The sequence below is a fragment of the Apiospora marii genome, assembly GCF_038362585.1.
Source record: "Apiospora marii strain CBS 49790 chromosome Unknown utg000001l_segment0_segment0, whole genome shotgun sequence".
NCBI lineage: Eukaryota > Fungi > Ascomycota > Sordariomycetes > Amphisphaeriales > Apiosporaceae > Apiospora > Apiospora marii.
This window is the reverse complement of record NW_027117372.1, coordinates 4049404-4074596: the sequence shown is the minus strand read 5'-3', so window position 1 is coordinate 4074596 and position 25193 is coordinate 4049404. Positions and strand designations below refer to the sequence as shown.

The 25193-nt window shown below is 55.5% G+C and overlaps 7 protein-coding genes across 7 annotated transcripts; 3 read left to right on the top strand and 4 right to left on the bottom strand.

The window, feature by feature from the left end:
* Positions 1-237: 237 nt before the first annotated feature.
* Positions 238-3138, bottom strand: PG985_001307 (leucyl-tRNA synthetase; the record flags this gene model as incomplete). Its single annotated transcript, XM_066821076.1, has 1 exon — positions 238-3138. One exon carries the CDS (start codon positions 3136-3138, stop codon positions 238-240), a length of 2901 nt encoding a protein of 966 aa, XP_066691955.1.
* A 1443-nt stretch (positions 3139-4581) lies between these two features.
* Positions 4582-6499, top strand: PG985_001306 (uncharacterized protein; the record flags this gene model as incomplete). Its single annotated transcript, XM_066821075.1, has 2 exons — positions 4582-5610; positions 5669-6499. 2 exons carry the CDS (start codon positions 4582-4584, stop codon positions 6497-6499), a joined length of 1860 nt encoding a protein of 619 aa, XP_066691954.1.
* A 584-nt stretch (positions 6500-7083) lies between these two features.
* Positions 7084-8665, top strand: PG985_001305 (thiol-specific monooxygenase protein; the record flags this gene model as incomplete). Its single annotated transcript, XM_066821074.1, is given in 2 exon segments — positions 7084-7887; positions 7904-8665. 2 exon segments carry the CDS (start codon positions 7084-7086, stop codon positions 8663-8665), a joined length of 1566 nt encoding a protein of 521 aa, XP_066691953.1.
* A 628-nt stretch (positions 8666-9293) lies between these two features.
* Positions 9294-10567, bottom strand: PG985_001304 (lipase; the record flags this gene model as incomplete). The annotated part of the gene is made up of 3 exons (XM_066821073.1): positions 9294-9987; positions 10057-10161; positions 10233-10567. The coding sequence occupies 3 exons, from the start codon at positions 10565-10567 to the stop codon at positions 9294-9296; spliced, it is 1134 nt and encodes a 377-aa protein (XP_066691952.1).
* Positions 10568-14513: 3946 nt separating this feature from the next.
* PG985_001303 (Beta-glucosidase) lies at positions 14514-17315 on the top strand (the record flags this gene model as incomplete). The annotated part of the gene is made up of 3 exons (XM_066821072.1): positions 14514-14778; positions 14840-15268; positions 15334-17315. 3 exons carry the CDS (start codon positions 14514-14516, stop codon positions 17313-17315), a joined length of 2676 nt encoding a protein of 891 aa, XP_066691951.1.
* Positions 17316-17718: 403 nt separating this feature from the next.
* Positions 17719-20155, bottom strand: PG985_001302 (uncharacterized protein; the record flags this gene model as incomplete). The annotated part of the gene is made up of 2 exons (XM_066821071.1): positions 17719-19656; positions 19712-20155. The coding sequence occupies 2 exons, from the start codon at positions 20153-20155 to the stop codon at positions 17719-17721; spliced, it is 2382 nt and encodes a 793-aa protein (XP_066691950.1).
* A 1134-nt stretch (positions 20156-21289) lies between these two features.
* On the bottom strand, positions 21290-22476 carry PG985_001301 (uncharacterized protein; the record flags this gene model as incomplete). The annotated part of the gene is made up of 3 exons (XM_066821070.1): positions 21290-21349; positions 21409-22055; positions 22152-22476. 3 exons carry the CDS (start codon positions 22474-22476, stop codon positions 21290-21292), a joined length of 1032 nt encoding a protein of 343 aa, XP_066691949.1.
* Positions 22477-25193: the final 2717 nt, after the last annotated feature.

Here is a 25193-nt window from a genome sequence, read left to right as displayed (position 1 = left end):
GCTTATGCACGTAGGGTCCAGAGCCGGTACCCGCTAGTAAACCCTCGTTGAAGTGTTCATCATGCCTTTTAAATTCATCAAACATCGTTGATGAGAGGGAGCATATTTTGAACAGTAAATGTGCTCGGTAAGTATATGCTGCTGGGATTGGTCTATCTTCACCTACCTTTAAAAAATCGAGTGTAGAGAGGGCTGTATATATTTATTTCTACAACGTACATGTACCACAGAACTAGATCACAAGAGATAGTTGACCGTCTTACCGCCCTTGACAATGAAGGCCTTCTTGGCCTTGCGGATATCGAAGCTGGCTAGTTTCGCCTGGGCCTCCTCGGTCTGGAGGATGCGGTCCGTCAACCAATCCTGGTACTCCTGGCTCTTTTCTTCCATGCTGCTGGGCCGGTGCGGCACCGTTGCTACACAGCGCATCTTGCCGTTCACCATGACGGCGCACTTTATGTAATTGTGCCCAAGCAATTCGATAGAACCATCCGTCTCCGGCCACGTCGAATCGAATATGCTCCTTGTTGAGGGATAGAGCGACCTCCAGCACTCCTCGGCAAAACTTGGTGTAATCGGTGCCATCATGCGCAGGAGGTGGTTCATGGCGGCGATCTTGACCGTCTGCGAAGCGGCCTTGCTGTCCAGCATGGTGTTCGTCAAACCCATCAACAGGGAGACGGTCGTATTGAGCGAGTAAACCTTTTCGTATGACTTCGTGATTTGTTCGACGGTTTGCTGAGTAGCGCGCCAGATGTCAGTATCAGCGGACCACTGCGCAGCCTGTTCTTGCCCGGCCTCGCCCATCTCCTCCTTGATCTTAGTGAAATATGCCTTGGCAGCCCATGCTGGGCTCTCCTCTGGCGCGGGTACTAGACTCTGTACATAGTCGTGCAAGCGTCTAAGCCACCGTGTCACACCCGCGATTTTGTCCTCATCCCAATTTACCACATCGCTCACAGGTGCTTGGAACAGCATGTGGGCCCTTGTGGCGTCTGCGCCGTACTTGGAGATGAAGTCGGTTGGGTCCACGCCATTATGCTTCGATTTCGACATTTTTTCGTAAGAAACGCCGGGCTTCTCTCCCGTTGCGATCACCGAGGGCTCCGACGGGTTGGTGAGATCAACCTCGTCAGCTTTCAGAAACCGACCTGAAGAAGGGTCGGTGTATGTTTTGCCGTGGACCATACCTTGCGTGATCAGCCGCTTGAAAGGTTCTAATACTGACCAGCCAGCTTCCTCTCCTACCAGGGAACGCCCGGGCTTCTCGGGGTACATGAGATCCACGACGGTTTTGTAGATGAAGCGCGCATAAAGCAGATGAAGGATGGCATGCTCGACTCCCCCGATGTATATATCCACCGGCAAGTGTTCCTTGAGCGCAGCTTCGGAAACAGGCAAGTCGACATTCTGCGGGTCTGCGAAGCGCATGTAGTACCAGCTGGAATCGACGAATGTATCCATAGTATCGGTGTCCCTCTTCGCGGCACCGTGGCATTTGGGACAAGTAGTGTTGATCCACTCGGTAGCCCCCTCCAGAGGGTTTCCAGACCTTCCCTCCTTCCAATGATGTTCCACTTCGGGGAGAGTGACTGGTAATTGCTCGTCAGGAACAGGCTGAGGGCCACATGTGCCACAATGGACGATGGGTATCGGTGTCCCCCAGTACCGTTGCCGACTGATGAGCCAGTCTCGCAACTTCCATTTCACTACGCCCTTGGCCGAACCTGTCGAAGACTGGATAGACTCCACAACTGCCTCCGCTGCCTGGCCGGATGGTAAGCCCCTGTGAGCCCCTGCCAGCGACGTCATGTAACCGGCACTGAGAAAGGGTCCTTCCTCCATGCCACTAATCTGGCCATCCTCGTTTGGAGTCACGGCATACTTGATTGGCTGACCCGGCTGGTGCGTGCTCCAAAAGTTGAAGTCCCTCAAGTCATGTGCCGGAACACCCATAAGTGCTCCGGTCTCATAGTCCCCGCGAACGTAAGCCGCAACATAGACTGGGAGACTTTGCGTATCATCTGACGACCCTTCAGTAGTGTTCAAGGGGTTTCTTGCTGTCAAATAGGGTATCCTGTAGCCCTCGGTGGGACTGTGCGACACGAAATCGGGCGAACCCTGGAGGCTTTCGAGGTAAGTTTGCAAGTCTGCATCATTTTCAGCTAATTTTTGGACAGTGGGCGACGTTGGCGAGAGTGCGATAAACTGCGCAGCGTATATCGTCTCTGGTCGAGTGGTGTAGACTCTGACGGGCTCGAGGGCGGTGCCATCCCCCGACTGGACTTGAAAGTCATAGTGTGCCCCAAAATCGCGACCTAGCCAGTTTCTTTGCTGCGCCAGCACTCTCTCAGGCCAGGCTTCGTTCTCCGCCAGCGTCTCCAAGTCTTGCAGAAGAGATTCCTGGTATTTGGTGATGTGAAAAAACCATTGCTCCAGATTTCGCTTCTCGACCTTGGCACCGGATCTCCATGAACGGCCATCGGCATCCACCTGCTCATTAGCCAAGACCGTATTCTCGACCGGGTCCCAATTAACCTCGGCAGCTTTCCGACTGGCAAGACCGTTCTTCAACAGCAACAGGAATATCCGCTGGGTATGCTTGTAGAAGCTTGGGTCGCATGTGGCAAACTCGCGAGACCAGTCATAGCTCCCGTTCATCATCTCCAGCTGCTCCTTCATGCGCGCCATGTTCTCCGTTGTCCAGGCCGCGGGCTCGACGCCCCGCTCGATGGCGGCATTCTCAGCTGGCAGACCGAAAGCATCCCAGCCCATGGGCAGCAGCACAGAGTGTCCTTGTAGTCGTCGAAAGCGTGCGACGACATCGGCTATGGTGTAGACTCGTAGGTGACCCAGGTGGAGCTTGCCCGAGGGGTAAGGGAACATGGGCAATATGTACATGCTCTTCTTGGCGGACGCGGACTGGGCATTGTCGCGCTTCGGGGCTCCTTTGAGCTCATGGTCGGTCGATGGCGTATTTTCCCACTCTCGTCGCCATTTCGCGTCGAGGGCGGGCAAATCCAGCTGAGTCGCATAACATCGCCGATGAAAGGTAGCTCGGGGCGCACGAAGGGCAGTACGTGATGAAATCAAGTAGTGGCTTCGATAGCCGCGGGCCAATCTAGCAAAAGACTGCATTGGAAGATTTTCATGTCATATGGATACAAATATCATCTTGACCCAGATCGGAGAGCTCTAAGGGACCTGGCGGAGCTGTGGTGGGTTGAGCTGACCGGAGCTTAACGCTTTCCGAGATGGAGAGTATCGTGAACTTCAAATTTCTGTGGTCGTCATACCAAGAGGGTCACAGCGCGGGCATGGGAGTCGAATTGGCCAGTAACACCCACTGGAAGCCGGCTGGGTTGGCATCTGCAGCTGCTGTTTAGTGCAAAGCCACCCAGCTAACGTGTGACCGGCCCGTAAATGAGGGGCAGAATTAAGAAATCAGGGGAGAGAGAGCAGAACAGGGGGGCGCTAACTGGCTTTTGGGGGCTCTACCTAGAAATAAGCATCCATCTCAGGCCAGTGCGGCTGCACCTGGCATGCCCTGGCCGATCATTCGAGGACTGAAAACGCCTCGTCCATACTGGGCCAGTCTAGGCCGATTGAGCGCTGACAACCTGAAAGTCAGAACTTCGTTTAATGGTGGCTACATGAGTGGCAGCCGATAGACTTTCTATTGAATCATCATTATCGGCATTATCACGAGTATTGGTGCGGAGGGGAGGCCGTCAGATAGACAGCTGACAACGCATAACTTGACGAAATAACATCATACAATAGTGATCTGGTTATCGGCAAAGGTAATCTTACGCTTCGGGTCCTCTAGCTCCTCTTATCCAGCAGACCCGTTTGTTGCCCGGGTTCTTTGCTTGATGCAGCAGATGCCAATTGCCAGGTGTTGGGGAGCTGGGTTAGCAGTAAGTAAAGTAAACAGCTGCGCTGGCAACAGTGCACAGACTGTTTCGAGGAGAAAGGAGCGGCTCTAGCCGGGGCAGCCTGCGCGCCAGTAGCCACATGCTGGGCAGTATCAAACAACCACCACTTACTACCGCTAAACAATATTCCATCCGTTGTCCTCGAACTTTCAAAGGACCGCTAACTTTCGATCCCGCAACCGTCCGTGTTACATCTCTCCATTCATCAGACTTCAGTCCGCCGGCATTTGACACCTGTCTAGACTTCTTCGGAGCTGGGCCGTACATAAAGTTACCTTGGCTGCAGCCCAATTGCTTTCTCGACGGGCACAATACCTAGCAAACAGCAGTACAAATACTTGCATTGCGACAAAGAGGCCGCCTTGCAGATAACTTGAGGTTTTCATCTGCGTTTCACAGCACACCCCTTATTGATCGGCTTCTACATCTTCACGTGGAAACGGTCTGGTTGGATATCGTACTCGTATATATATATACACAGCAAGCAAGCCTTCAGCGATACGCGTCTACCGACAACGATAGCCCGCCCTTACAACCTTACAAACTACTAGGAGGCTTGCGTCGCCGGCATGCGGTGATACCCAGTTACCGCAAACGCAGGGATATTTAAGTCTGGTGTCACCCAGACAACCATCACATCACGATGCCGGTCAACTCTACATCGAACCTCCAACAAGGATACGCTCGAGACTCGCTCGAGCTTGCCTCGCTAGCCTCCAGCAGTCGCGGGCCCGACACATACTCGGATACAGACTCGAGACCCTCGATATCCTCGTCGCGCAAGCTATCTCTCGAGCAGGATGATCCCTTAGACGACAACAATCCCGCTGGGCGGCCTGGCTATGGCCGCGCCGGCCACGGTCGCACCTATTCCACCGTGTCGAATTTCGACTTTGCTCCGAATCTCTTCCCTTTGTCCTCGTCCGCGGCCCCGGGTTATACGCCAATAGGCGCCCCGACTACGTCAGCGCATCAAAATGGTGGGGCGGCAGGCGCATCGTTGGAAAAACACAAGACGCTCACGTATATGAACGGGCTGGGTCTGATTATCGGGTTGATCATTGGCTCTGGAATCTTTTCTTCTCCGAGTCAGGTCAATGCCAACGTGGGGTCTCCGGGCGCGTCGCTTGTGGTCTGGGTGATAGCCGGTATTCTGGCCTGGACAGGAGCTGCAAGTTACGCCGAACTGGGAGGCGCCATTCCTTTAAACGGCGGCCCGCAAGCGTATCTGAGCAAGATTCTGGGCGAAATGGCTGGTTTTCTCTTCACATGGGTAGCCGTGCTCGTGTTGAAGCCGGGAAGTGCCGCTATCATTGCCATCATCATGGGAGAATATCTCGTCAGAGCGGTTATTGGGGTCGAGGCCGAAACGATCAACCCTTGGGTTAGCAAGAGTGTGGCTCTGGTTGGCTTGGTTTTGCTGACGTTCATGAACGCCTTGTCGACACGTCTGGGTACCCGCACCAACGACATGCTCATGTTTCTCAAATTCATTGCTTTGATCGGAGTGACCATTGTAGGAGTTGTCGTCGCCGTCACGGGCCTTTCCTACTCGGGTCCTGCCAACGTCGAGTGGAAGACCCATGGGTGGTTCGAAGGGACTAGCAAGGACGGGGCCCAATGGGCTGTCGCTATCTATGCAGGCCTTTGGGCCTTTGATGGGTGGGATAATGTAAGTCTTTCCCCTTCAGATCCGGGATGCGACATGCGAAGCTAATATGCGACACCAGACGAATTATGTTGTTGGGGAATTTCGAAACCCTGGGCGCGATCTGCCGCGTGTTATTCACACCGCGATGCCCCTGGTCATCATATGCTATGTCCTCGCCAACATGGCCTACTTCTTCGTATTGCCCGCTGCGACCATCAACTCGACCAATACTGTCGCAGTCAACTTCGGCAGTACGGTTTTCGGACCCATCGGGGCCCTTATATTTGCCCTCATCGTGAGCGCCTCTTGCTTTGGTGCTCTAAACTCGCAGACCTTTACCAGCAGTAGGCTCGTCTATGCTGCTGGAAAGGAAGGCTATCTTCCGACCGTGTTTGCGCGGATCGGTCTTCGCTCTAACGAACCGGGTCTTTCATCGACACGGACAAGGGGCTGGCTCTCGAAGCGTTTGCACAGCATGCTTGGCGATGAGGAGGCGGGCTTGTTCTTCACGCCCGTCAATGCGCTGCTTCTCAATATGGCGCTCACCATCACGTACATCGTTGTTGGCGAATTTGGCGAGTTGCTGACCTTTTACGGTGTTGCCGGTTACACGTTCTACTTCCTGACAGTGCTGGGTCTGATCATCCTGCGCGTGAAGGAACCGAATCTGGAGCGACCCTACAAGACCTGGATCACAACCCCTATCATTTTCTGCTGCGTCAGCTTATTTCTGCTGTCGCGAGCCGTCTTTGCGCAGCCGCTGAAGACGTTGATCGTGGTTGCATTTGTGCTTTTTGGCATTCCCGTGTATTTCTGGAGGATACAGGGTCGAGACCAAGTGACGAAGCGGGAGGTTGGGGGACGCGAAGCAGCGCCTGCCTGGAAATTCTGGAAACGATGGACGAGCTGAATTGGATAATGATTCTATGTTTTTGTTTCAGCTGGGGATATTACATTAGATATTAGGGGTCGTTTCCCATTGGGATTGCATCAAAGCATTGGCGTACGGGGCATAGCTATTGGAAGGTTACGATTAACCGCAATTGCATAGTACATACATACTTGCCTAAACCAAGTACGGGCCTTTACAGGACCTATAATACATATAGAGAGAGACAGAGATTACCGCAAGATTCATTGGCCACGCCATGCTCCCCAGAAACTGGTGTCGGGTGAAGACGGGGGGGTTCCCTGATATCTACAGTGGATCATGCGATGAGCGGAGCCTCGGGGCCGGTTCGGCGATGGCGCCATTTTATCTCATCACGAACAAGCACATGACCAACCCGATAGATAGCGACAGCCAAATTGTTGGAAGGTTCGTGTTTCGCTCGTTTGGAGAACCACTCAAACCTTTGTATGCCACCGTCTCGGTCATTACTTGGTCTTGTCCGGATTGCCATTCCGAACCAGTCGTTCTCTCTTGGGGCTGTCCTTACCAAACGGCTCTTCGCCACAATCTCTAGCCGGTCCGGGCCACGGCCATCGCCAGATATGGGCTCCGTCTCTGAGAGCAGCGAAGCTCCTTTGCCGCTGGGGCCCTTTTCTGTCTCCTCCGTCGCCATCATCGGTGCCGGGCCTTGCGGCCTTGCCTGCGCCAAATACCTGCTGGCCCAGAAAACCTTTAAGACCGTCACCATCTTTGAGCGGAGCGCCAATGTGGGCGGCGTGTGGAACTACAGCACGGCGCCGCCGACCGACTGGACCAAAGATACCGGCGCCCCTACACAGGAGGACGAGGCGCAATCCTCCAAGGTACAGAGGGACGAAGATGGGAAGCCCCTCTTTCCGAGCCCCATGTACGACCAGCTGAACACCAACATCCCGGCGGCCCTCATGCAGTTCTCGGACCTGCCCCTCACCACGCCGGAGGACCGCCGCGTGTTCCCCACCCGCCAACGCGTGCAGGCCTACTTGCAGGACTACGCGGCGGACGTCCGCGACCGGATCCGCTTCAGCACCATTGTGCTAGACGTGCGGCCCGACGACGCCTCCACCCGGACGCCGCGCTGGCACCTCCGCAGTCGCGATCTCCTAGCCGCCGACGGCGCCGCTACCGCCGAGAAGACCGAGATCTTCGACGCTGTAGTCGTCGCCTCGGGCCACTACAACGAGCCGCACGTCCCCGCCGTGGCCGGCCTGCGCGAGTTCGTGGCGGCGCACCCAGGCGTCGTCCGCCACTCCAAGCAGTACCGCACCCCCGAGCCGCACCGGGGCCACAAGGTGCTGGTGGTCGGCAACTCGGCCTCGGGGCTCGACATCGCGGGCCAGATCCACCCCCGTCTGCGCGCCGCCCCTGTACCTCTCGGTGCAGACGGCGACGCCCGACGAGGTGAGGAAGCAGGCCAAGGAGGGCGGCTTCGAGTTCGAGGAGGTCTCCACCATCGAGGAGTTCCTCGTCGCCGAGCGGGGCGTCCGGCTGCGCGACGGCACCGTCATCGCGGACCTGGACACGGTCATGTTCTGCACGGGCTACCTGTTCTCCTACCCGTTCCTCCAGTGCTTCGTCGACGCCGACACCAACACCGACAGCAAGGAGCTGGTCGCCAGCCGCGGCCAGCCGCTCGTCACCGACGGCCGCAAGGTCCACGGCCTGTACAAGCACATGATCGACATGCGGTACCCGACGCTGGCCTTCGCGGGCCTGCCGATCAAGGTAATCCCGTTCCCGGTGGCGGAGTCGCAGGGGGCGGCGCTGGCGCGGCTGTGGGACAACGAGATGGGCCTGCCGCCGCTGGCGGCCATGGCGCAGTGGGAGCGCGACGAGGCGGCGTCGCGGGTCAAGAAGCAGCGGACCGACGAGCTGCTCCGCGACGAGGTCGCGCCCTACCACGTGTTCCCGCCGGGCGGCGACGGGACCTACATCAACGGCCTGCACGACCTCGTCATGCAGAGTGCATCCGCGCCGGCGGACGGCAAGGGCAAGGGCAAGGAGCCCCCGCGCTGGGGCGACTACGAGTTCTGGATGCGCAGCGTCTACGCCGAGGCCCGCATGGCGTTCGTCAAGACGGGGAAGAAGGCGACAAGTCTCGAGGAACTTGGGTTCACGTACCAGCCTCTAGGAGAGAAGAACTAGGGATACTTTTCACTGTGGGGGAGAGCGAGTGATAATACGTGGGGATACATGGGGAGGGAGACTCGCATTGGAAAATCACGCTGGTGGGCATGACGACAACGACGACGGATGACTTTTATTGGCTTGTTACTATATATTCAAGCAAATATCTGCTGTTTGTATAGAACTAGCTACATGGCGAGCTGTAGATCAGAGGGTTGCTGAATCAGCAGATAAGCTGAGATGCGAATTGTACGGATGGCATGATGAACGTTTCACACTCAACCAAAACCAAAGCACCCTGGTCGTGCACAGTATTAAGAAATTAGATTTGATCGTGGTCCATCTGTTCTTACGACAAATCACCCTCCACACCCAGATCCATTCCCGATGCGACTCAGTCCCATTCCCCAGCGCCTTTCATATTTCCCAACGTTAAAATACAACGAAGCTCTTGAAGAAACAAAGCTTCTGGTATCGTACCCACACGGCAGAAACCCGGCACGAGTTCTTGACCGCCCCTGAAATCTCATATGTACATATCGTGATCAACAAAATTAAACAAATATCCACCCTTAGTGACAACAGTTCCATTATCCCCATCATTATATACACCCTATAAGTGTGCGGTATTAGACATCTCCCCCACTTAGCCCCAGATATCGTTAAGCGACTTGGCCGCCTCGATATCCTGCTTGGCATACTCGTTGACCATGGCCTCGAGCTCCGGGTCCGAGGCCGTCGGGCCGTCGGCCGCGACGGTGGCGTCGACGTCGGCGGCGGCGCGCTTCTTGAAGGGCGTGCCGTCGGGCCCGCAGGCGCCAATGCGCTCAAAGTAGTTGCTGTGGGCGTCGATGTCGAGCCCGAGCTGGCCGGCGTTGCACTGGATGCTGGCGTAGCCGTCGCAGACCTTGATGTCGGCGGCCGTGTAGTCGACGGTGTCGGCGTCGCCCGTCGACAGCCAGTACTCGGGGCTCGTGTGGCGGTAGTTGGCGAAGATCGGGGGCAGGCGCGGCACCGGGTCCGCCAGGTGCGTCACGCGGTACTCGAACCCGGCCTGCTTCGTCACGAAGTCGACAAAGGCCCGGTTGCCCACGCGCGGGCTGCCGTACGTGTACAGGTCGACGGCGTGGCCGGCCGCGCGCTCGTACGCGGCGGCCACGGTCGCGATGGCGGCGCCGAGCGAGTGGCCCGTGAAGACGATCTTGTAGTCTGGGTTCGCCTTGGTCGCGGCGGCTAGGGCCGTGGTCAGGGGGCCCGCGATCTCCTTGTAGGCGCCGGCGAAGCCGGCGTGCAGCAGGCAGCCGAAGACAAGACCGCAAGGCTCCTGGAGGAAAACAAAGCTGAGAGAATTGTTAGTGCAAGTTTCATGCAAAATATTTGGAGAACCTAAAGCTTAAGCTTATACTTACTTGGTAATCCAGTTACGGATCGAGTGAGATCCCCGGAACGACAGCACAATAACCTTGTTCTTGGGGTCCGTGGACAGGAAACCTTGTATATCGGTCACCTTACCACTGTAAAACGCATAGTCAAGTTAGCTTTCAGGTACCGTGCGGGGAAGAGAAGAAGAAGAATCAAGACTGACGCGAATGTAGCGGTTACAACAGCACCCGCGGCGGTCACCTCGGGGCACACATTCTCCGCGCAGGTCACGGTAGAACCAACGGGGGCCTCTGAGTTGCAGTAACTGGCCCCGGCATACTCGGCGTAGAAGTCTAGCTGAGTGACTTCCTCTGCAGTGACAGCTTCTAGTGCGTTGTTACGGGCAAGGTCAGCCTCTATAGCATTAAGGTTTCGGGAGACGATCGTGTCAAAATACACACCTCGGCGCGCCAAGTATGGACGAAGGCTGTCAGGGACCGGGCTTGCAACAGCCGTCAGAGCAAGGCTCGAGACGAGAGTCCAACTGAATGACTTCATCTTGGAGGATGTTGGCAGGTAGGCAGGAAAGGTTGGAAGGTCTCCAACGCAAGAAATTAAGAGCAAAGGCTAAATAAAAACGAGTGTGTATATATACAGCAGCAGGCTGTATCGAGAGACAGAGGGCGGGAAGGACTGGCGTCAGTGGCGGGGGTGCTGCCTTGTTGGTTGTGTAGGATATAAGACAGTGAGACCAGTGCTGATCATATCCCGAAAGTTCAAGGCCATAGTGGTGCTCTGTTATATATAGCTTATACACACCTACCAACCCAACTACGGAGTACCAACTGCACAATCACATTGGGAACTGGGCCCAATCTGGCAGGAGCGAGAGACAGCCAGCCTCGAGGGCGCGAAGCATGTCGCTGCCCCAACGAACGCATGATGGAGTCGGAAATGGATCTAATCGAACCCTTAGCGGTGATCATTGGCCCAGGGTCCCTTCACCGGAATGGGATCCCTTCTTTTTTCTCGGCACCTGTTCGCGACGGCGGCGGGCTCTCCAACAGGCCCCCTGTCCGTTCAATCACGCATCCCTGCGACTAATACAGTATGGTGCAAGTAGTGAGAACCTGTCAATTACAACGGGCCCTGGTGTGTGTGTGCTATAGTCAATAGTAAACCCGCAATGCGCCTCCCAATTTCTACTTGTTCTTGGGTGGTGATTGCAACCTGTTAGCATTGCGAAACGAGACCCGATCACAGTTTTCCTTTTCGGTGGGCGCGCGGGCGCTGCCAAGAGATGGGCTGCCTTTTCCCATTCCTGGCCATTGTTCCTGGCATGCAGATCGGGGAGCGGGCCCATTCTGAGAAAAGCAACAGGCCGAGCAGCCCTCTCCCGCGGGGTTGGTGTGGGCGGTCATGCCCACCATTGGTGCGTAAAGCAGCCGAGCCGGAGTCGACGAGCCCTCAAACAATGCCTTGTCGTCGTGGTGGTTGTTGAGAAGTCAGAAAGTGGGAGGCTGAGTCCGTCTGGCGGAAATTGTTGGGGGAGCAAAGGATATGATAAGACATAATACGATATGCAACTTCTCTCGTCTCATCTCATCGCAGTCTCATCCCATTCCTCGACGGCGCACAAGGCAGACAGAGCCATTGTCGTATGCACAAAAGTCCCTTCCCACCTTCTGCATCCGACCAGTGCAAGCCTTCTCCTCTCGTTTGGCTCCGAGCCCCACGCCGGCGCGGTGCCAGCCATGCATGCAGCCTTCAGGTTGATGAATGCGGCTATGCCCGCTCGTGGAGGGGATATCAATACACATGCAACGCCCGACGTGGATGCTCGGCTAGCTTCAACACTAAATAGCGTGAGAAATGCCACGAGGGCTGCAAAGCGCTGCGGTGGCCACCAATCGCAGCTGGCCAAAGCCTCGGGAGCTGACCAAAAACGGTGGGCAGTGGGATAGACGGTCAGCGCCTACTAGTAACGAGGGACACCGCAACGGCTGACACTATCTACGGCACGTTCGGCGTTAAAGAATTCCAGACAGGTCCACAGAATTATCGATGCCTTTGTATCTCCTAAAGCGCAATTACTGTAGACATGACTTGGTCAATGCGACGCTCGACGGGCAATCTCAGCTCTCTACATAGGTCAAAGTGCCATACTCGGCAAGTTACAATCCACGAGACAAGTGTGGTTCCCCAGACTGATGACTCGTGAGTCGTGAAGAGTTCCTGCTACCTACCTAAGTCAGCAGGGCCATAGCTAGTGCTAATGATGGCAGGGAAGAGGGCAGGAAAAACGAGAGAAGAAAAAGAAGAAAGCCGTTGGCCCGTTGCAAGTGTAACCCGTACTATCCGCTTCGGTTTTCTGAGCTGGAGCATTGTCCCAATGTCCAATTACAAGAACAAGGGGGGCCCCTGCCTTGGCTTAAGTAAGTGTCGGTAGGTTGTACGGCAATGGCCGCCTCTTACCGACTGCCTGGTAAGCACATAGCCCTCGGAGCATCAATTACCTTATCTTTCATGCCATCTATGTCGTACGCTGCTACTTAACTCGAGTCGGGCATTCACATGAGGATCCTTCCCGCACACGTGTTGAGTTAATTGAAACCCAGGCCTCTGGATCCAGAAGGGAAGATCGTGGTCGAAAAACTCATCACGAGTAAGGGGTTCTACCGTGTACGATAGACAACCTCGAATTACATAACAAATAGCTGCCTGCATCCATTGAAGGCCCCAGGCACCAGGCCCCTCTCTTTGGTTGGTTCCCACCCCCAAGACCAACAAAAAGTGTCAGGCAAGGAAGGGGGCATCCCAAATACCAAATACGATTGATGGATTGAACGGAATGTGGCAGCTGTTTGCTTATTATGGCGGCTCGGGCGTGCAGGAAAGCGCGAACCTTATGCAGCACATCCATCCTCCCGTCGCCTGCCGTCTCATCCATCGTAGCAGTAGTGAATCTTGGCTGCCGTTCGAATGGCAGCTCCTTTTAATCGCAAGCTTGACTGATCGGGAGGTCTGAGCGCATCGCTCAATCTTCAATCTTTCGGAGGAGGCAGCTCTATCGAGTTTAGTTTCAGCTGGGGAGAGTCTCATCAGGCCCTCGTCTATCTGTCCGGGGGGTTACAGCTTCCTGCATGCATGGCATGGTGCATGCTACTTACGATGCATCACTTGCCCGATTTGTCTTGCCATGACGTGAAGGCGCACGTCGCTTCGGCGTGATGAGCGCCCAGCTGACCAGGTCGCGAGCGGCAGTCAGGCAGGCATGAACCAAGCTTGCAAAGCAGGGAAATTATCTTCTCTTGGCTGCTTATACCTACGCCCGGCACATCGGTTCTCTCCCATTATGAACCAATAAACCCGGCCATGCCATTAATCAATTGATCAATTGATGGGCTGAGCCGGCGCGCATTCCAACCTGAATGCCACCTTCCACATTGGATTATGGCAGCTTCCGGCGGCTGAACAGGCTACTCGCCCGCAGCTGCAACACCTCATTGGCCCAAAGTCAATATCAACCAGCTGTACCTCCATAGCACATAGTTATTCATCAGCTTTCTCGGAGGTAGCTTGCCCAAAAGCATGCCCTATAGCACGGAACCAACCTACTACTTACTATCTGCTAATTTCTCGTCGTCAAAGGGGGGGGGGTCTACTTTTGTCGCGCAAGGTTACATTCTTGCATTCCGATGTCGTCAGGCCCAATATGCAAGCGAGGAGCTGATAGTCTCGCTCCTCGCTACGGCTGTGGAATTCTTCTGAGGGTATTCTATTTCTAAGTACAGGGGCTTAGGCGGCGGCACATATGCCGACGCGGTGAGTGGAGTGGTAGCGAGCTCAGCGTCGCATTTACTAGTCGCTTAACACAGCCATCTCATCCACTGTGCTAGTATTCGCTGTTTCGTTTTCTGCCTTTGCCTGACCAGGCCTCCCCGCCGAAGACCAAGATGAAGATCCAAATCTTAGGCTCGTAGCGATCTGTGGTACCATGATGTCTCGATTCCGCGTCTCCCTATTGGATTCCCTTCAGCTGGCTTGGCATGGGATGGTTTGCATAGCCAACTGACGATATACCAAGCGACTAACACGGGAACCAACACCCACCTCTTCAAGACACCGGCACCTCACATGTCATTCTCGTTGGCTCGCTGGAGCTCTTGTCGGCACCGAGCCCCCGTGGCCCCATTCCCCTCGCTTCCCATTGAGTGTGGTATGGGCACGATCTGGCATGATAGCACCTAATATTGGTGCACGGCTGCCATGGTCCCATCGCGTAGCACATGGACCGTTTGAGCCGGCCTGACAAGCCCCCATGCCCTCGCGCTGCCAGGCCAGTCAGCTATATATATTAATCGTATGCATCCCAAACTAGTATTGCTTGCTCAAGTGCTTCACTGTCGCTCGAGTTGTTCTGCCGTCATCCTACCCACCCTCCGTGGCGCGTGCGGTCAACCTTACGGTCTGTAACACTCTCTGTCCCTCGTTTATCGCAGACATGCACTTTCTCAGCTCGGGGTCCCCTTCGGGACTCTCGGCCCTTTCGCTCTTTCTTCTGTCCGACCTGCTGGGCACCACCGCTGGCGCCGCCATCCAGCCCCGTGCCGTTCCCGCCCCATATGTTGCCGCATCCTACTACCCGGCACCTCACGGCGGATGGGCCGACGACTGGGCCGACGCCTATGAAAAGGCCCTCAAGCTGGTTTCGCAAATGACCTTGGCCGAGAAGACCAACATCACGGGCGGAACCGGTTTCTTCATGGGTAACTAACTTCCTCCCATGCCGTTGTTTCGGGCCCTCCCCTTTTGCTAACTAATCACCAGGGCCTTGCGTGGGAAACACTGGCAGTGCCGACCGCTTAGGATTTCCACAGCTTTGTCTTCAGGATGGCCCCCTCGGCGTGCGTACGACAGACAATGTCACTGCATTCCCTGCGGGCATCACGACAGGCGCTACATTTGACAAGAAGCTGATGTACGAGAGAGGAGTGGCCTTGGGCCAGGAATTCAAGGGGAAGGGCGTCAACATGTACCTCGGCCCTTCGGTCGGTCCCCTGGGCCGCAAGCCTCGTGCTGGGCGGAACTGGGAAGGGTTCGGTTCGGACCCGGTGCTGCAAGCTTTCGCTGGGGCCGAGACGGTCAGGGGCGTTCAGGACCAGGGCTGCATTGCCGTTCTCAAGCACCTGATCGGCAACGAGCAAGAGATCCAGCGCATGTTCAACGTCGGGCAACAAGGAATCAGCGCCAACATCGGTACGTCGAGTCGAAAAGCCCAATCTGTGTGTTTGTGCTTATGGAGTTATTAACAACCCGGGTAGATGATCGAGCGATGCACGAGTTATACCTTTGGCCGTTTGCCGAAGGCGTCCGCGCCGGCACAGCTGCGGTCATGACTTCCTACAATGCTGTCAACGGCTCTGCATCATCTCAGAATGCGTACTCCATCAATGGCCTTCTCAAGGAAGAACTCGGCTTCCAGGGTCCGGTCATGACTGATTGGCTTGCACACATGTCCGGGGTTGCCTCTGCTCTGGCCGGCCTCGACATGTCCATGCCGGGCGATACGCAGATTCCCGTCCTGCCCGGTACGGCTTACTTCATGTACGAGATGACCCGTGCGGCCCTCAACGGCAGTGTTCCCATGGACCGCATCAACGACATGGCGACTCGCGTCGTGGCTGCGTGGTACAAGCTGGGACAGGACAAGGACTACCCGCGTCCCAACTTCTCCTCCAACACGCGCGCCCGAACCGGGCTGCTGTACCCCGCGGCCGTCTTTTCCCCGTCTGGCGTGGTGAACCAATACGTCAACGTCCAGGCCGACCACAAGATCATCGCCAAGCAGGTCGCCCAGGAAGCCATCACCCTGCTCAAGAACAACGGCAGCCTGCTCCCCATCTCCACCTCGGCGCCCATCAAGGTCTTTGGCACCGACGCCCAGGCCAACCCCGACGGCATTAACAAGTGCACCGACAAGAGCTGCAACAAGGGCACCCTGGGTATGGGATGGGGCTCCGGCTCGGCTGATTACCCTTACATGGACGATCCAATCAGCTCGCTCAAGCGCAAGGCGGGCAACGTGGAATTCTGGAATACCGACTCGTTCCCCAAGAACCTGCCGGACGCCACGGCCGACGACGTCGCCCTCGTCTTCATCAGCTCCGACTCGGGCGAGAACTCGTACGAGGTGGAAGGCAACCACGGCGACCGCGACAAGTCGGGCCTCAAGGCGTGGCACAACGGCGACGAGCTCGTGCAAAAGGCGGCCGAGAAGTACAGCAACGTGGTCGTGGTCGTGCACACCGTGGGCCCCATCGTGATGGAGCCCTGGATCAACCACCCGTCGGTCAAGGCCGTCGTGTTCGCGCACTTGCCGGGCCAGGAGGCGGGTGACTCGCTTACCGAAGTCCTCTTCGGCGAGGTCTCCCCCTCGGGCCATCTCCCCTACACCCTCCCCGTCTCCGAGTCGGACTACCCGGAGAGCGTGGGCATCGTGCCCAACGGCCTCGGGCAGCCCCAGGACACCTTCTCTGAGGGTATCTACATCGACTACCGCTACTTCCAGAAGAACGGCGTGAAGCCGCAGTACGCCTTCGGCCACGGCCTCAGCTACGCCAGCTTCGCCTACAGCGACGTCCGCGTCCAGGCCGTCACGCCGCTGACCACGGTCCCGCCGGCGCGCCCCGCCAAGTCGGGCGACCCCATCGCGGCCATGAACAACACGATCCCGCCCGCGTCCGAGGCCCTGCGGCCCGAGGGCTTCAAGGACATCTTCCGCTACCGCTACAGCTTCCTGGCCGAGAACGACGCCAAGAACGCCTACGCCGACGGCGCCGCGGGCAAGAAGTACCCCAGCCTGCCGCCGGGCTACTCCACCACCCAAAAGGAGGCCGGCCAGACGCCCGCCGGCGGCCCCTCGGGCGGCAACCCGGCCCTCTGGGACGTGGCCTACGTCGTCTCGCTGACCGTGACCAACAACGGCACGGCGCACGCGGGCAAGGCCTCGACGCAGCTCTACGTCCAGTTCCCCGCCACCGACAACGCAAAGTACGACACGCCCGTGCTGCAGCTGCGCGACTTCGCCAAGACGGCCGCGTTGGCGCCCGGCGAGAGCGAGGCCGTCGAGCTCACCATCCGGCGCAAGGACGTCTCCGTCTGGGACGCCGAGCTGCAGAACTGGGTCGTGCCCAACCCCGAGGGCCGGTTCAAGTTCTGGATCGGCGACGCGAGCGACTCGTTCGGCGCCGTCTGCTACAGCGACTCGACAGCGTGCGAGACGGGCGTTCCTGGGCCTCTGTAGTGATCTCGATCAAAACTGCGAACTAGGAAATCTTGTCACGCTGATGTGATTGGATCGCTAATGTTGGCTATGTTTGTGCTGTATATATCGAGGCCACTGTTAGTAGTATGTATCTAACGTATATAATCCGTAATGCGTTATAAAGGAAATTCCCTGTTATATGTTTGTCGGGCTGGTTTCAAGTGACCTAAGCACAAAACAATATACGGCAGTCAGACAGTTATCCCTTTTCGCTAGCCTGCTGGCTGCCCCGAAGCGTAGTGTGGTGTGTGTGGACGTGTATTGGTATCTTTGATCTCTCCTCTACGGCAGTCTACTAGATGGCTTTCCCCTTTGCTGCCGTGCCATCCGCGCTTCTGTACTCTCGGCCGGAAGAATCCAACCGGTATCGGGCCGCAACTGATCACCCCAATTCCCAGATGGCGCGCTTCGTAGCATCCTCCTGTACCCATGAGATGATCATATCGCCCATATCGCCCACCAACTTGTCGTAATGCGGTCCCTCGAAGAAGAGGCTCGTGTGGGCCTCGACCTCGTCCATGTCCTTCATGAATACCTTGATCCACTTGGGGTCCAGCTGGCCATTAACCTTGCTCGGCAGGGTGCAAAATTTCCGCTCCTTCGGTGGCTTGGGAGGCTTCGCCTCCTTTTTCTTCTGATTCTTGGTGGATACTGACGGTGACTCCAGCTCGTTGGTAGAGTCCCGAGACAGCGACGCCTCCCCCCTTTCGGTTGTTTGTGCGCGAGAAATCGAGCCGCTTGTGGTGTCGGCCGCTGAGGGCTTTGGCACGACTGCCGCTGCCGTATCAGCGAGCGAAGTCTGCCGCCTCTCGATACCATCTGCGAGGATCTGGATCGCCTCTTCATTCTTCCGGCGCTGCTCATTGGCCTCATTCTCCACGTCCTTTCCACGCTTCTCGGTCTCGCGGTTAGCCTCTTCATCCTTTAGACGCTGTTCTTTAGCCTCCTTTTCGGCCTCTTTTTCGGCCTCCTTCCCGCGCTTTTCGGCCTCTGAGGCTTGCTTCTTTGCCTCCTTCTCGCGCTTGGCAGCATCCGAGGCCACTTTCTTCTTGCGCTTATCGATGATCTTCTGTCGTTCCTTGATCGTCTTCTCGCGGTTCTTCACAGCTTGCTCGTACGCCTTAAGGACACGCTTAGATTCCTTCTCCGCCTGTTTGCGGGCGTCCTTGTCCGTATATTTCGTGCCATCAAACGGTTCCGGTTTCTCGGGCGGGTCGGGCACCTTGGGTAGACTCAGTTCCAGCTCGGAAAGCTCTTTAGCGGCAGCGTCCATTTCGGGATCGGCATCTACACCCTCCGTCGTATGCGATGATGGCTCTGTAGCTTCTTCCCCCGACTTCCCCTCTTGAGAGGCCGACGACTCCGGTTTTGCCGCACCAGCGCTGGACGACAATCTCTTACCGGTGGATTGTTCTGGCTGTGGATGCGTCGACTCCCCGCTCTTGTGGTTATCATCGCCCTCATCTTCCATCGGCACTGGATCCATCACCTCTAGACTAGAGACCGACTGATCGTCAGCATCGTGAGATGGGCCAGCAGCACTCTCCTTAGGAATGCCAGGAAGACTTCGCACTGACGGCCGTTTCCGTCCATCGTCACTGATATCTCCCGTGGAGACTCTGGGCGTTGATGATGACGACGAGCTTGTGGGACTCGGGCCACCAGCCATAGCATCTTCAATCTGCTTTCGGTCCGCGGCGCTCACATCCTTTGGGGCTTTCGGCTTCTTGGGGTGCCCGTGGCATACCGTATAGTACTGGATGAATCGAACCTGGGGCGGGACATGAGGGAACCCATGGTTCTTCATGTCGTCAATGTCCTCAAGCTTCCGCAAATTTTCGTACCGGACCTTGAGGCAATTGAAGTCCATCAAGACACCCCCAAACTCGAGATGGGACATTATATGGTGACTGGCAGCGTCTATGATCCCTTCCGAATTGTGCTTCTTGACGAAGTGGACAATGTTCTTCCACCAGCTGCGATCCTTAAGGCGAACATCATTTGGGAATTCGGGATCAAAATTGGGGTCCATAGTCATCCTAGGGGGTAGATTGGGAACAGACGTGGGCGGGTCTGCTAGAGGTGACATAGGCATTGGACTCGCAAGGTCCGAATGCACAGAAGAATCCGGCGATGCTACACTTGACGTCGCCTGAGCAGAAGTTCCGGGAGGCTTAGGGGTATCTGTTTTGGAACGGAACAAGCTTGAGAGGCCGGCTACAATGATGCCGGGATGGAGGCCCAACAGAGGCGCGTCAAGATTGACAGTCCCTAGGATTCTATTTTGAAAGTAATCGGGGCTGTTCTGGTCCGATGATGGCTGTCGGGCCCGTTAGCAGTGATGGCCTTTTGCATGCAGCAAACGAAGAGCCTACCATAAGAGCCACATCGGCTGCCAGAAGACCGCCCATCGAATGGCCGACAAGAACGACATCGGTCGTGGGCGACTCGTGGGGCTGGAGCCATCGACTAAAATTGTCGCGGGCTACCTCAATAGCCTTGTACGTCTTGTACCTGGGGTAGATCTTGGAATGGACGACGTGGGTGTCAATGAGCGCGTCCCTCAGATACCGATGGACGTGGGCGGGGAAAGACTGAAAGGAATGATCTGTGCCCATGAAGCCATGGATGTAGACGACGAGCAGCCTGCGCTTGGATGCCTCGTCATAGTTTGGCAGCGATGGCACAAGCGACTGGGTTGAACTGGACCGCGGGTCTCCTCGCGACAGATGGCTGCTGTAGGCAGGCGGAGGGTCGTACTGGCCCTCGCTGCCTTCCGGCGCATCTGTGGGCGTAGACTTCCAGTCTTGGAGATTCATTGTGCCGGGTTGACTTTATAACAAGCCCGCCCACCCGATTTGAAGATGGTAGGTAAAGGCTCGGGAATTGGAAATGGCTACACATAAAATATCCACTGTTGGCGGGGTTCAAGAGCCGTGACAACCGATGTCAAACCATGGCGCTTTTGGAAGCAACTGGGTGGTGAAACTATCTCAAGAAAGGATTAGATGCAGCAAGCTTGCCTACAAAAAAAAACAGCAACAACAATAATAATAACGTATAGCTTAGGTACTGGCTGACTTAGATAAGTATGAAGTAGGTATGGAGGCGGGTTGGTGTGAGGGAGAGGAAGACAGAGAATATGAGAAGGTCCTTGAGTATGTAGGTATATTGAAATGAATGTTCAGAACCCGCGGGTGCGGAGGCGAACCGAATGTTTCTTGATTACTCACATGTACCATTTCCTGATTACTCACATATACCTCTTTACCGGGCGGTGCCCAGTAAGGTGTTTTGCAAGATTGGTTCCCTCTTTGGGTATGCGGGCAGGCGGGTAGGCGGGTTGGCGGAACCGATCAACACCGGCCACCAAGGTTGGCCTATCGGAGCTACATCTGGAATCTCTGAGCATCGCACGACCTGTCGCAGCCGCAAAATGGATCTGGTTGAACCGGGGCTACTGCCAACAAAGGGGGGATGCTGGTGTGGTGGTAGAAGTCCTATCCTTACCTGCCTCAGAGCTTTCTCTCCGGTTTTCCATGAATTACGAAGGGTAGTCCTGTTATTTCCCTTCAGGCAAGCACAGAACGTGGAAAGACTACTGGGTACTTTGATGCATGGTTCTTCAAAAAGATTTCTTTTTAATTCTGTATCAAGGCAAGGTGTATCTACAAGTGAGCGGGTGACGTCGTATCCCATAGGGAGAACCGTCAAACCCATCGCGCTCAGTTAGTTTTGCTGCTTTTGGTTTCGCAAAAAAATCGTAAAAATGACTGCCCCCAACGCCTTGCTAAAAAGAGAAAAACTGCAAACAATAAATGCAAGGACCATAGAGACCGGCGCTGCTCAGCCGTGAAGCCGGCTCTCATTGTCCTCATCAAGGGAACAAACGGGCCCCATTACGCTTCGTAGCGCGTAGACCATTATTAAAATCCGTTCCAGGATTCGGGGTATCATGTTCCTATCCCGCTGTAGCCATTTCGTACACTTCCACTGAAGGATGAACCGGTGTTCTGTTTCCACGTTAGTAATGAGGCCGAGAACAAATGGACTACGGCTGGACTGTAGTCACCTGTTTTCTCCTCTTCAGCTTCGACGACCGATCGTCGCCTTCGCCGGTTGAGTAACCTGACGCGGCGCCTTGATCGTCGTCAGGAAATCCGTCCCCGTAGCCCTCAAAACTGCTGTCCTGGTAACTTCGCTTCTTGTTGATTCGTCTCACACGATCTACCTGCGGCACCTGCAGTTTGCTCGTATTGCTGAGACCGCCAGCGGACCCGGCGGGCGTACCGGGTGTGGCTTTCTTCAAACCCTCCTTTGGTTTCTTGGTCACGACACTAGGTGCCAGATCACCAAGCACAGAGCTATCCCAAGCCTGGTTGGGGACCATACCTCTCGCCATTGTCATGGCCCGCGACAAGCTGGATTGGACTGGATTCGAAAACCCTCGCTCGACTTCCTTGCCCTGTACCTCATGGACATACCATTCGGACTCGGGGTACATGATCATGTGCATGAAGCCGTCCTGGTCGAATGGGTCCTTCTCGACCTTATCGAAATGACCGTTGACACCGAGCGATTTGATGTGACCCTTGTACGTCTTGCGTAGAGCGTTCTTTTCTCCATTAGGCTTTGTCCGTGCTACCTCGGCAGCAATGCCAGTCAAACCGAACATCTCGAAAAGATCTCCAGAGACACTAGGTAGGGACGCAGAATGGGCTATAGAAGAGCAGAGTGTCAACCATCTGTTCTGCACGCCATACCAGGGACAATAGCTGCTTCAGTCATCTTCAATCATAGATAAGGGTGCCTTACGAGTTCTGCAAAGGAAGTACTTTTCGCCAACGTCCATGTGCAGGTCTTCAATACCGAGTCTGCGAGGGTCTTCGAGGTGGGCCTTCTTCTGCCCTTGCTCGCCCATGTCGTCGGACATCCGTTTCCGCTTGTGTGGCGAGTCGGCATCCGACATGGCGGTGTCGTGCGCGGAATCGCCGTGCTGTATCGATCCGTTGACGCTGTGTGCAGGAGTTGGGAGAGTGGTTATTGATGTCATGGAAGAATTCATGCTGCTCGATACGGGGTCCGCGGTGCTGGGCGATAACTGCGACGGACTCTGAGGTGTTTGTGGATTGAAGGACATCGTGGCCATTGATTTCCTCACGCCGGTCGGGGCGGGTGCGGCAAGAACACTGATCAATTCCGTCGATGGGTAAAGCAAAACCTGAAGCCGTGATGACGATGCAGCGTGGTCAACAATAATGGAGTCGGTTCTGTGGAGTTGAGGCCGGAAAAACCAGGACACTAAAGGCCGACCGACTAGAGTGGTTGGAAACGGGCGAGTTGCGGAAAAAGCGATATCGTCAAAGGATAAACAATCCAAGAAACCTTTGTGGCGCTGCGCACAATCGGATACGGTCCCGCCAAGGTGAGAGGTACGAGGATGCAATTCGGGCTGTAGTCTGCAAAAGAGATCTTTCGTCGTCGTTGCTCGTTCGGTTGAATGTTTGCGGTGGTGATGGTCGTCGTCGCGCGAAAATACCGCCCTCAGGACCGGTTGGGGTCGCCCAAGAGACCCGACTTCCCAGCCTGCATGCACAAATTTAATTGGCCGCGGGCACTTTTTCGGTTCCTTCTACGTCAAAGAATGTGAATACAGCAGCGACTGCGATGATTTTGATGTCGCAGAGGTCGGTGCTGTTCGGCGCTGGTCGGTGTCGTCGTTTGGCCAGAAGAGGGAGATTGATGTTGGTGAAGGGAAAGCTGAGATCAGCAGACAAACTGAAGGGGGACGGATATGGATGGCGGATGGGGTTTCGATTGTGACGGGGCTGGATTGGGCTAGAGAGAGAGAGAAATGGGCAGACAGCCCACAGTACAAGCCACACAGTGAGAGAGTGGAGGAGTGGAAGAGAGGGAGAACAGGGAAGCAGGAAGGGCGTCTGTGTACGCTATAACCAGGCTAAAATGCTGCTGGTCTTACCGACCAGGACAAGGAATACAGTGCAATTTAGCCTCCTTAGGTAGAAATAGAATGGTACCTCCACAGAGAGCGGCAGCAGAAACCAGCACAGTACCAGCCATTGACCACGGTCCACCCTCCCCCGTCAGTTACCTGCGAAACCTGAACACGCCTTGTTCGCTTGAGGTCCGCTTTCTTTCTTGCACCACACACCACACCCCCCCCTGACCCGCCGCTCATTGTTCCAACGTCCCCTTTCTGGCATGGAATGCGATGATAGACATACACCCCTTGGGGCCCGTTCAATGGGACGACGATTTCTTTGTATCACGTTCCCTTAAGATCGATCAAAGCCTTTATTTCTTGCTGTCACACCATACCAAACGTTCTCTACCGCGTCGCTGAACTGTTGGTCTCGCCAAAAGGAAGTCGATACGCTTCCGATACTGCTGGAGTTCATCCCATCAGCAAAAACCAAGCGACAGCCCAGCCTCAACCCCCCCCTCGAATGAATACACCCTGCACAATCGTTGTATTCTGATAGATTTTACGGGGTGGGAACGGTCTGCTTTCAAACCGATTTCTTAGGGCGCGAGGACGGTGGTTGGAAAATGGACGTCAGTCAGTGCCTTTTGTGAGGAGCGCCAAACGCCCAGCCAAGTAAGGTAAGTACATGGAGAGATACAAAGGCGGAATCCACCCTTGAGCCAACACAGCAGGTCTCGTGGGTGCAACAAGGCGTCGAATGCATGCAGGTGTTTAAACGTCTGGATTGGTGTACCGCGTGGATGGCGAACCCGGGCCCCTACCTGAGCAGACCGGCTCGGCTCAACTCGGGACCTCAGGAAAGAGCCTTATTTGAACTTTTTTCCCCGGCCTCCGATAAATATCGTCACCATACTAAACCAACCATCATAGGCAAGAAGTCTCTAGTAATGCGATACTGGCTTCAGGTAATATGTGGGTGCAATCGGCGGTTGATCCCTTTCTAGCAGGCTTCGATATGATCATTGCATCTCATATTTCCGTTCCTACCCTACTATAATATCGCACATTTACCCCAGACACAGGACGAAGTCAATCATTCCACTTGCAAGGCAGGCATGTAGTTCGAAAGCCTTTCTCCGTAGGCCAATTTTCATCAGAGCTAATGCTGGCCGACGATGAAAGAGCAAACTACAATATGTAGGGCAATGTTCCTAATTATGGTGAAGACTAGTAAATTCTGTACTCCGTACATAGGGATCGCATCGCGTTGTCTATTGATTCCTACTATGCATCGAAGATGATCATCGTATATCTTAAAAAGCACTCCAGGGATGACAATGGGCTTTATTTAGCTTTCGCAATATTAAGCCCAAGACATGGCGCTAGACCTCCGTCTCAAGGTTCCCTCCCCTCTCATATTCAGTTATCTCATAATAAGCAATCGCCGTTTTGCGTAGATGATCCAATGGAGATGGTGCAATCTTTGGTACCCTCGACCTCCCTACTCGGTCGTATGTCAAGTTTGCCTCCGATATCGACATGAGTTGCTACCCATGAGGTGGGAGCGCGAGAGGCGAGCATGGCGAGTCAGTTAGTTATGGCGCTTACATGTAATACTTTGCAGAGCGGTCACGAACCCATTCATGGACTGGGACGATTACACGACGGTGATGGCGAGCTGGGGCGGGGCACGCTATTGAGGGATCCCCACGCAGGGAACAAGCGGCTATCCGATTGATTTGATGCACGCAGTGACGCCTGGCGCCACCGCTCCATACTTGATCCCATCCCAGTTTTGGGGCATGACAGACAGGCACCAGCACAGTCAGTACCTGGCAGGCACTGGAATCAGTCTTAAAACCCAACTAGGTCCCCCGCCATTTTCCCAAACTCCCCAGTACGTACGTTCC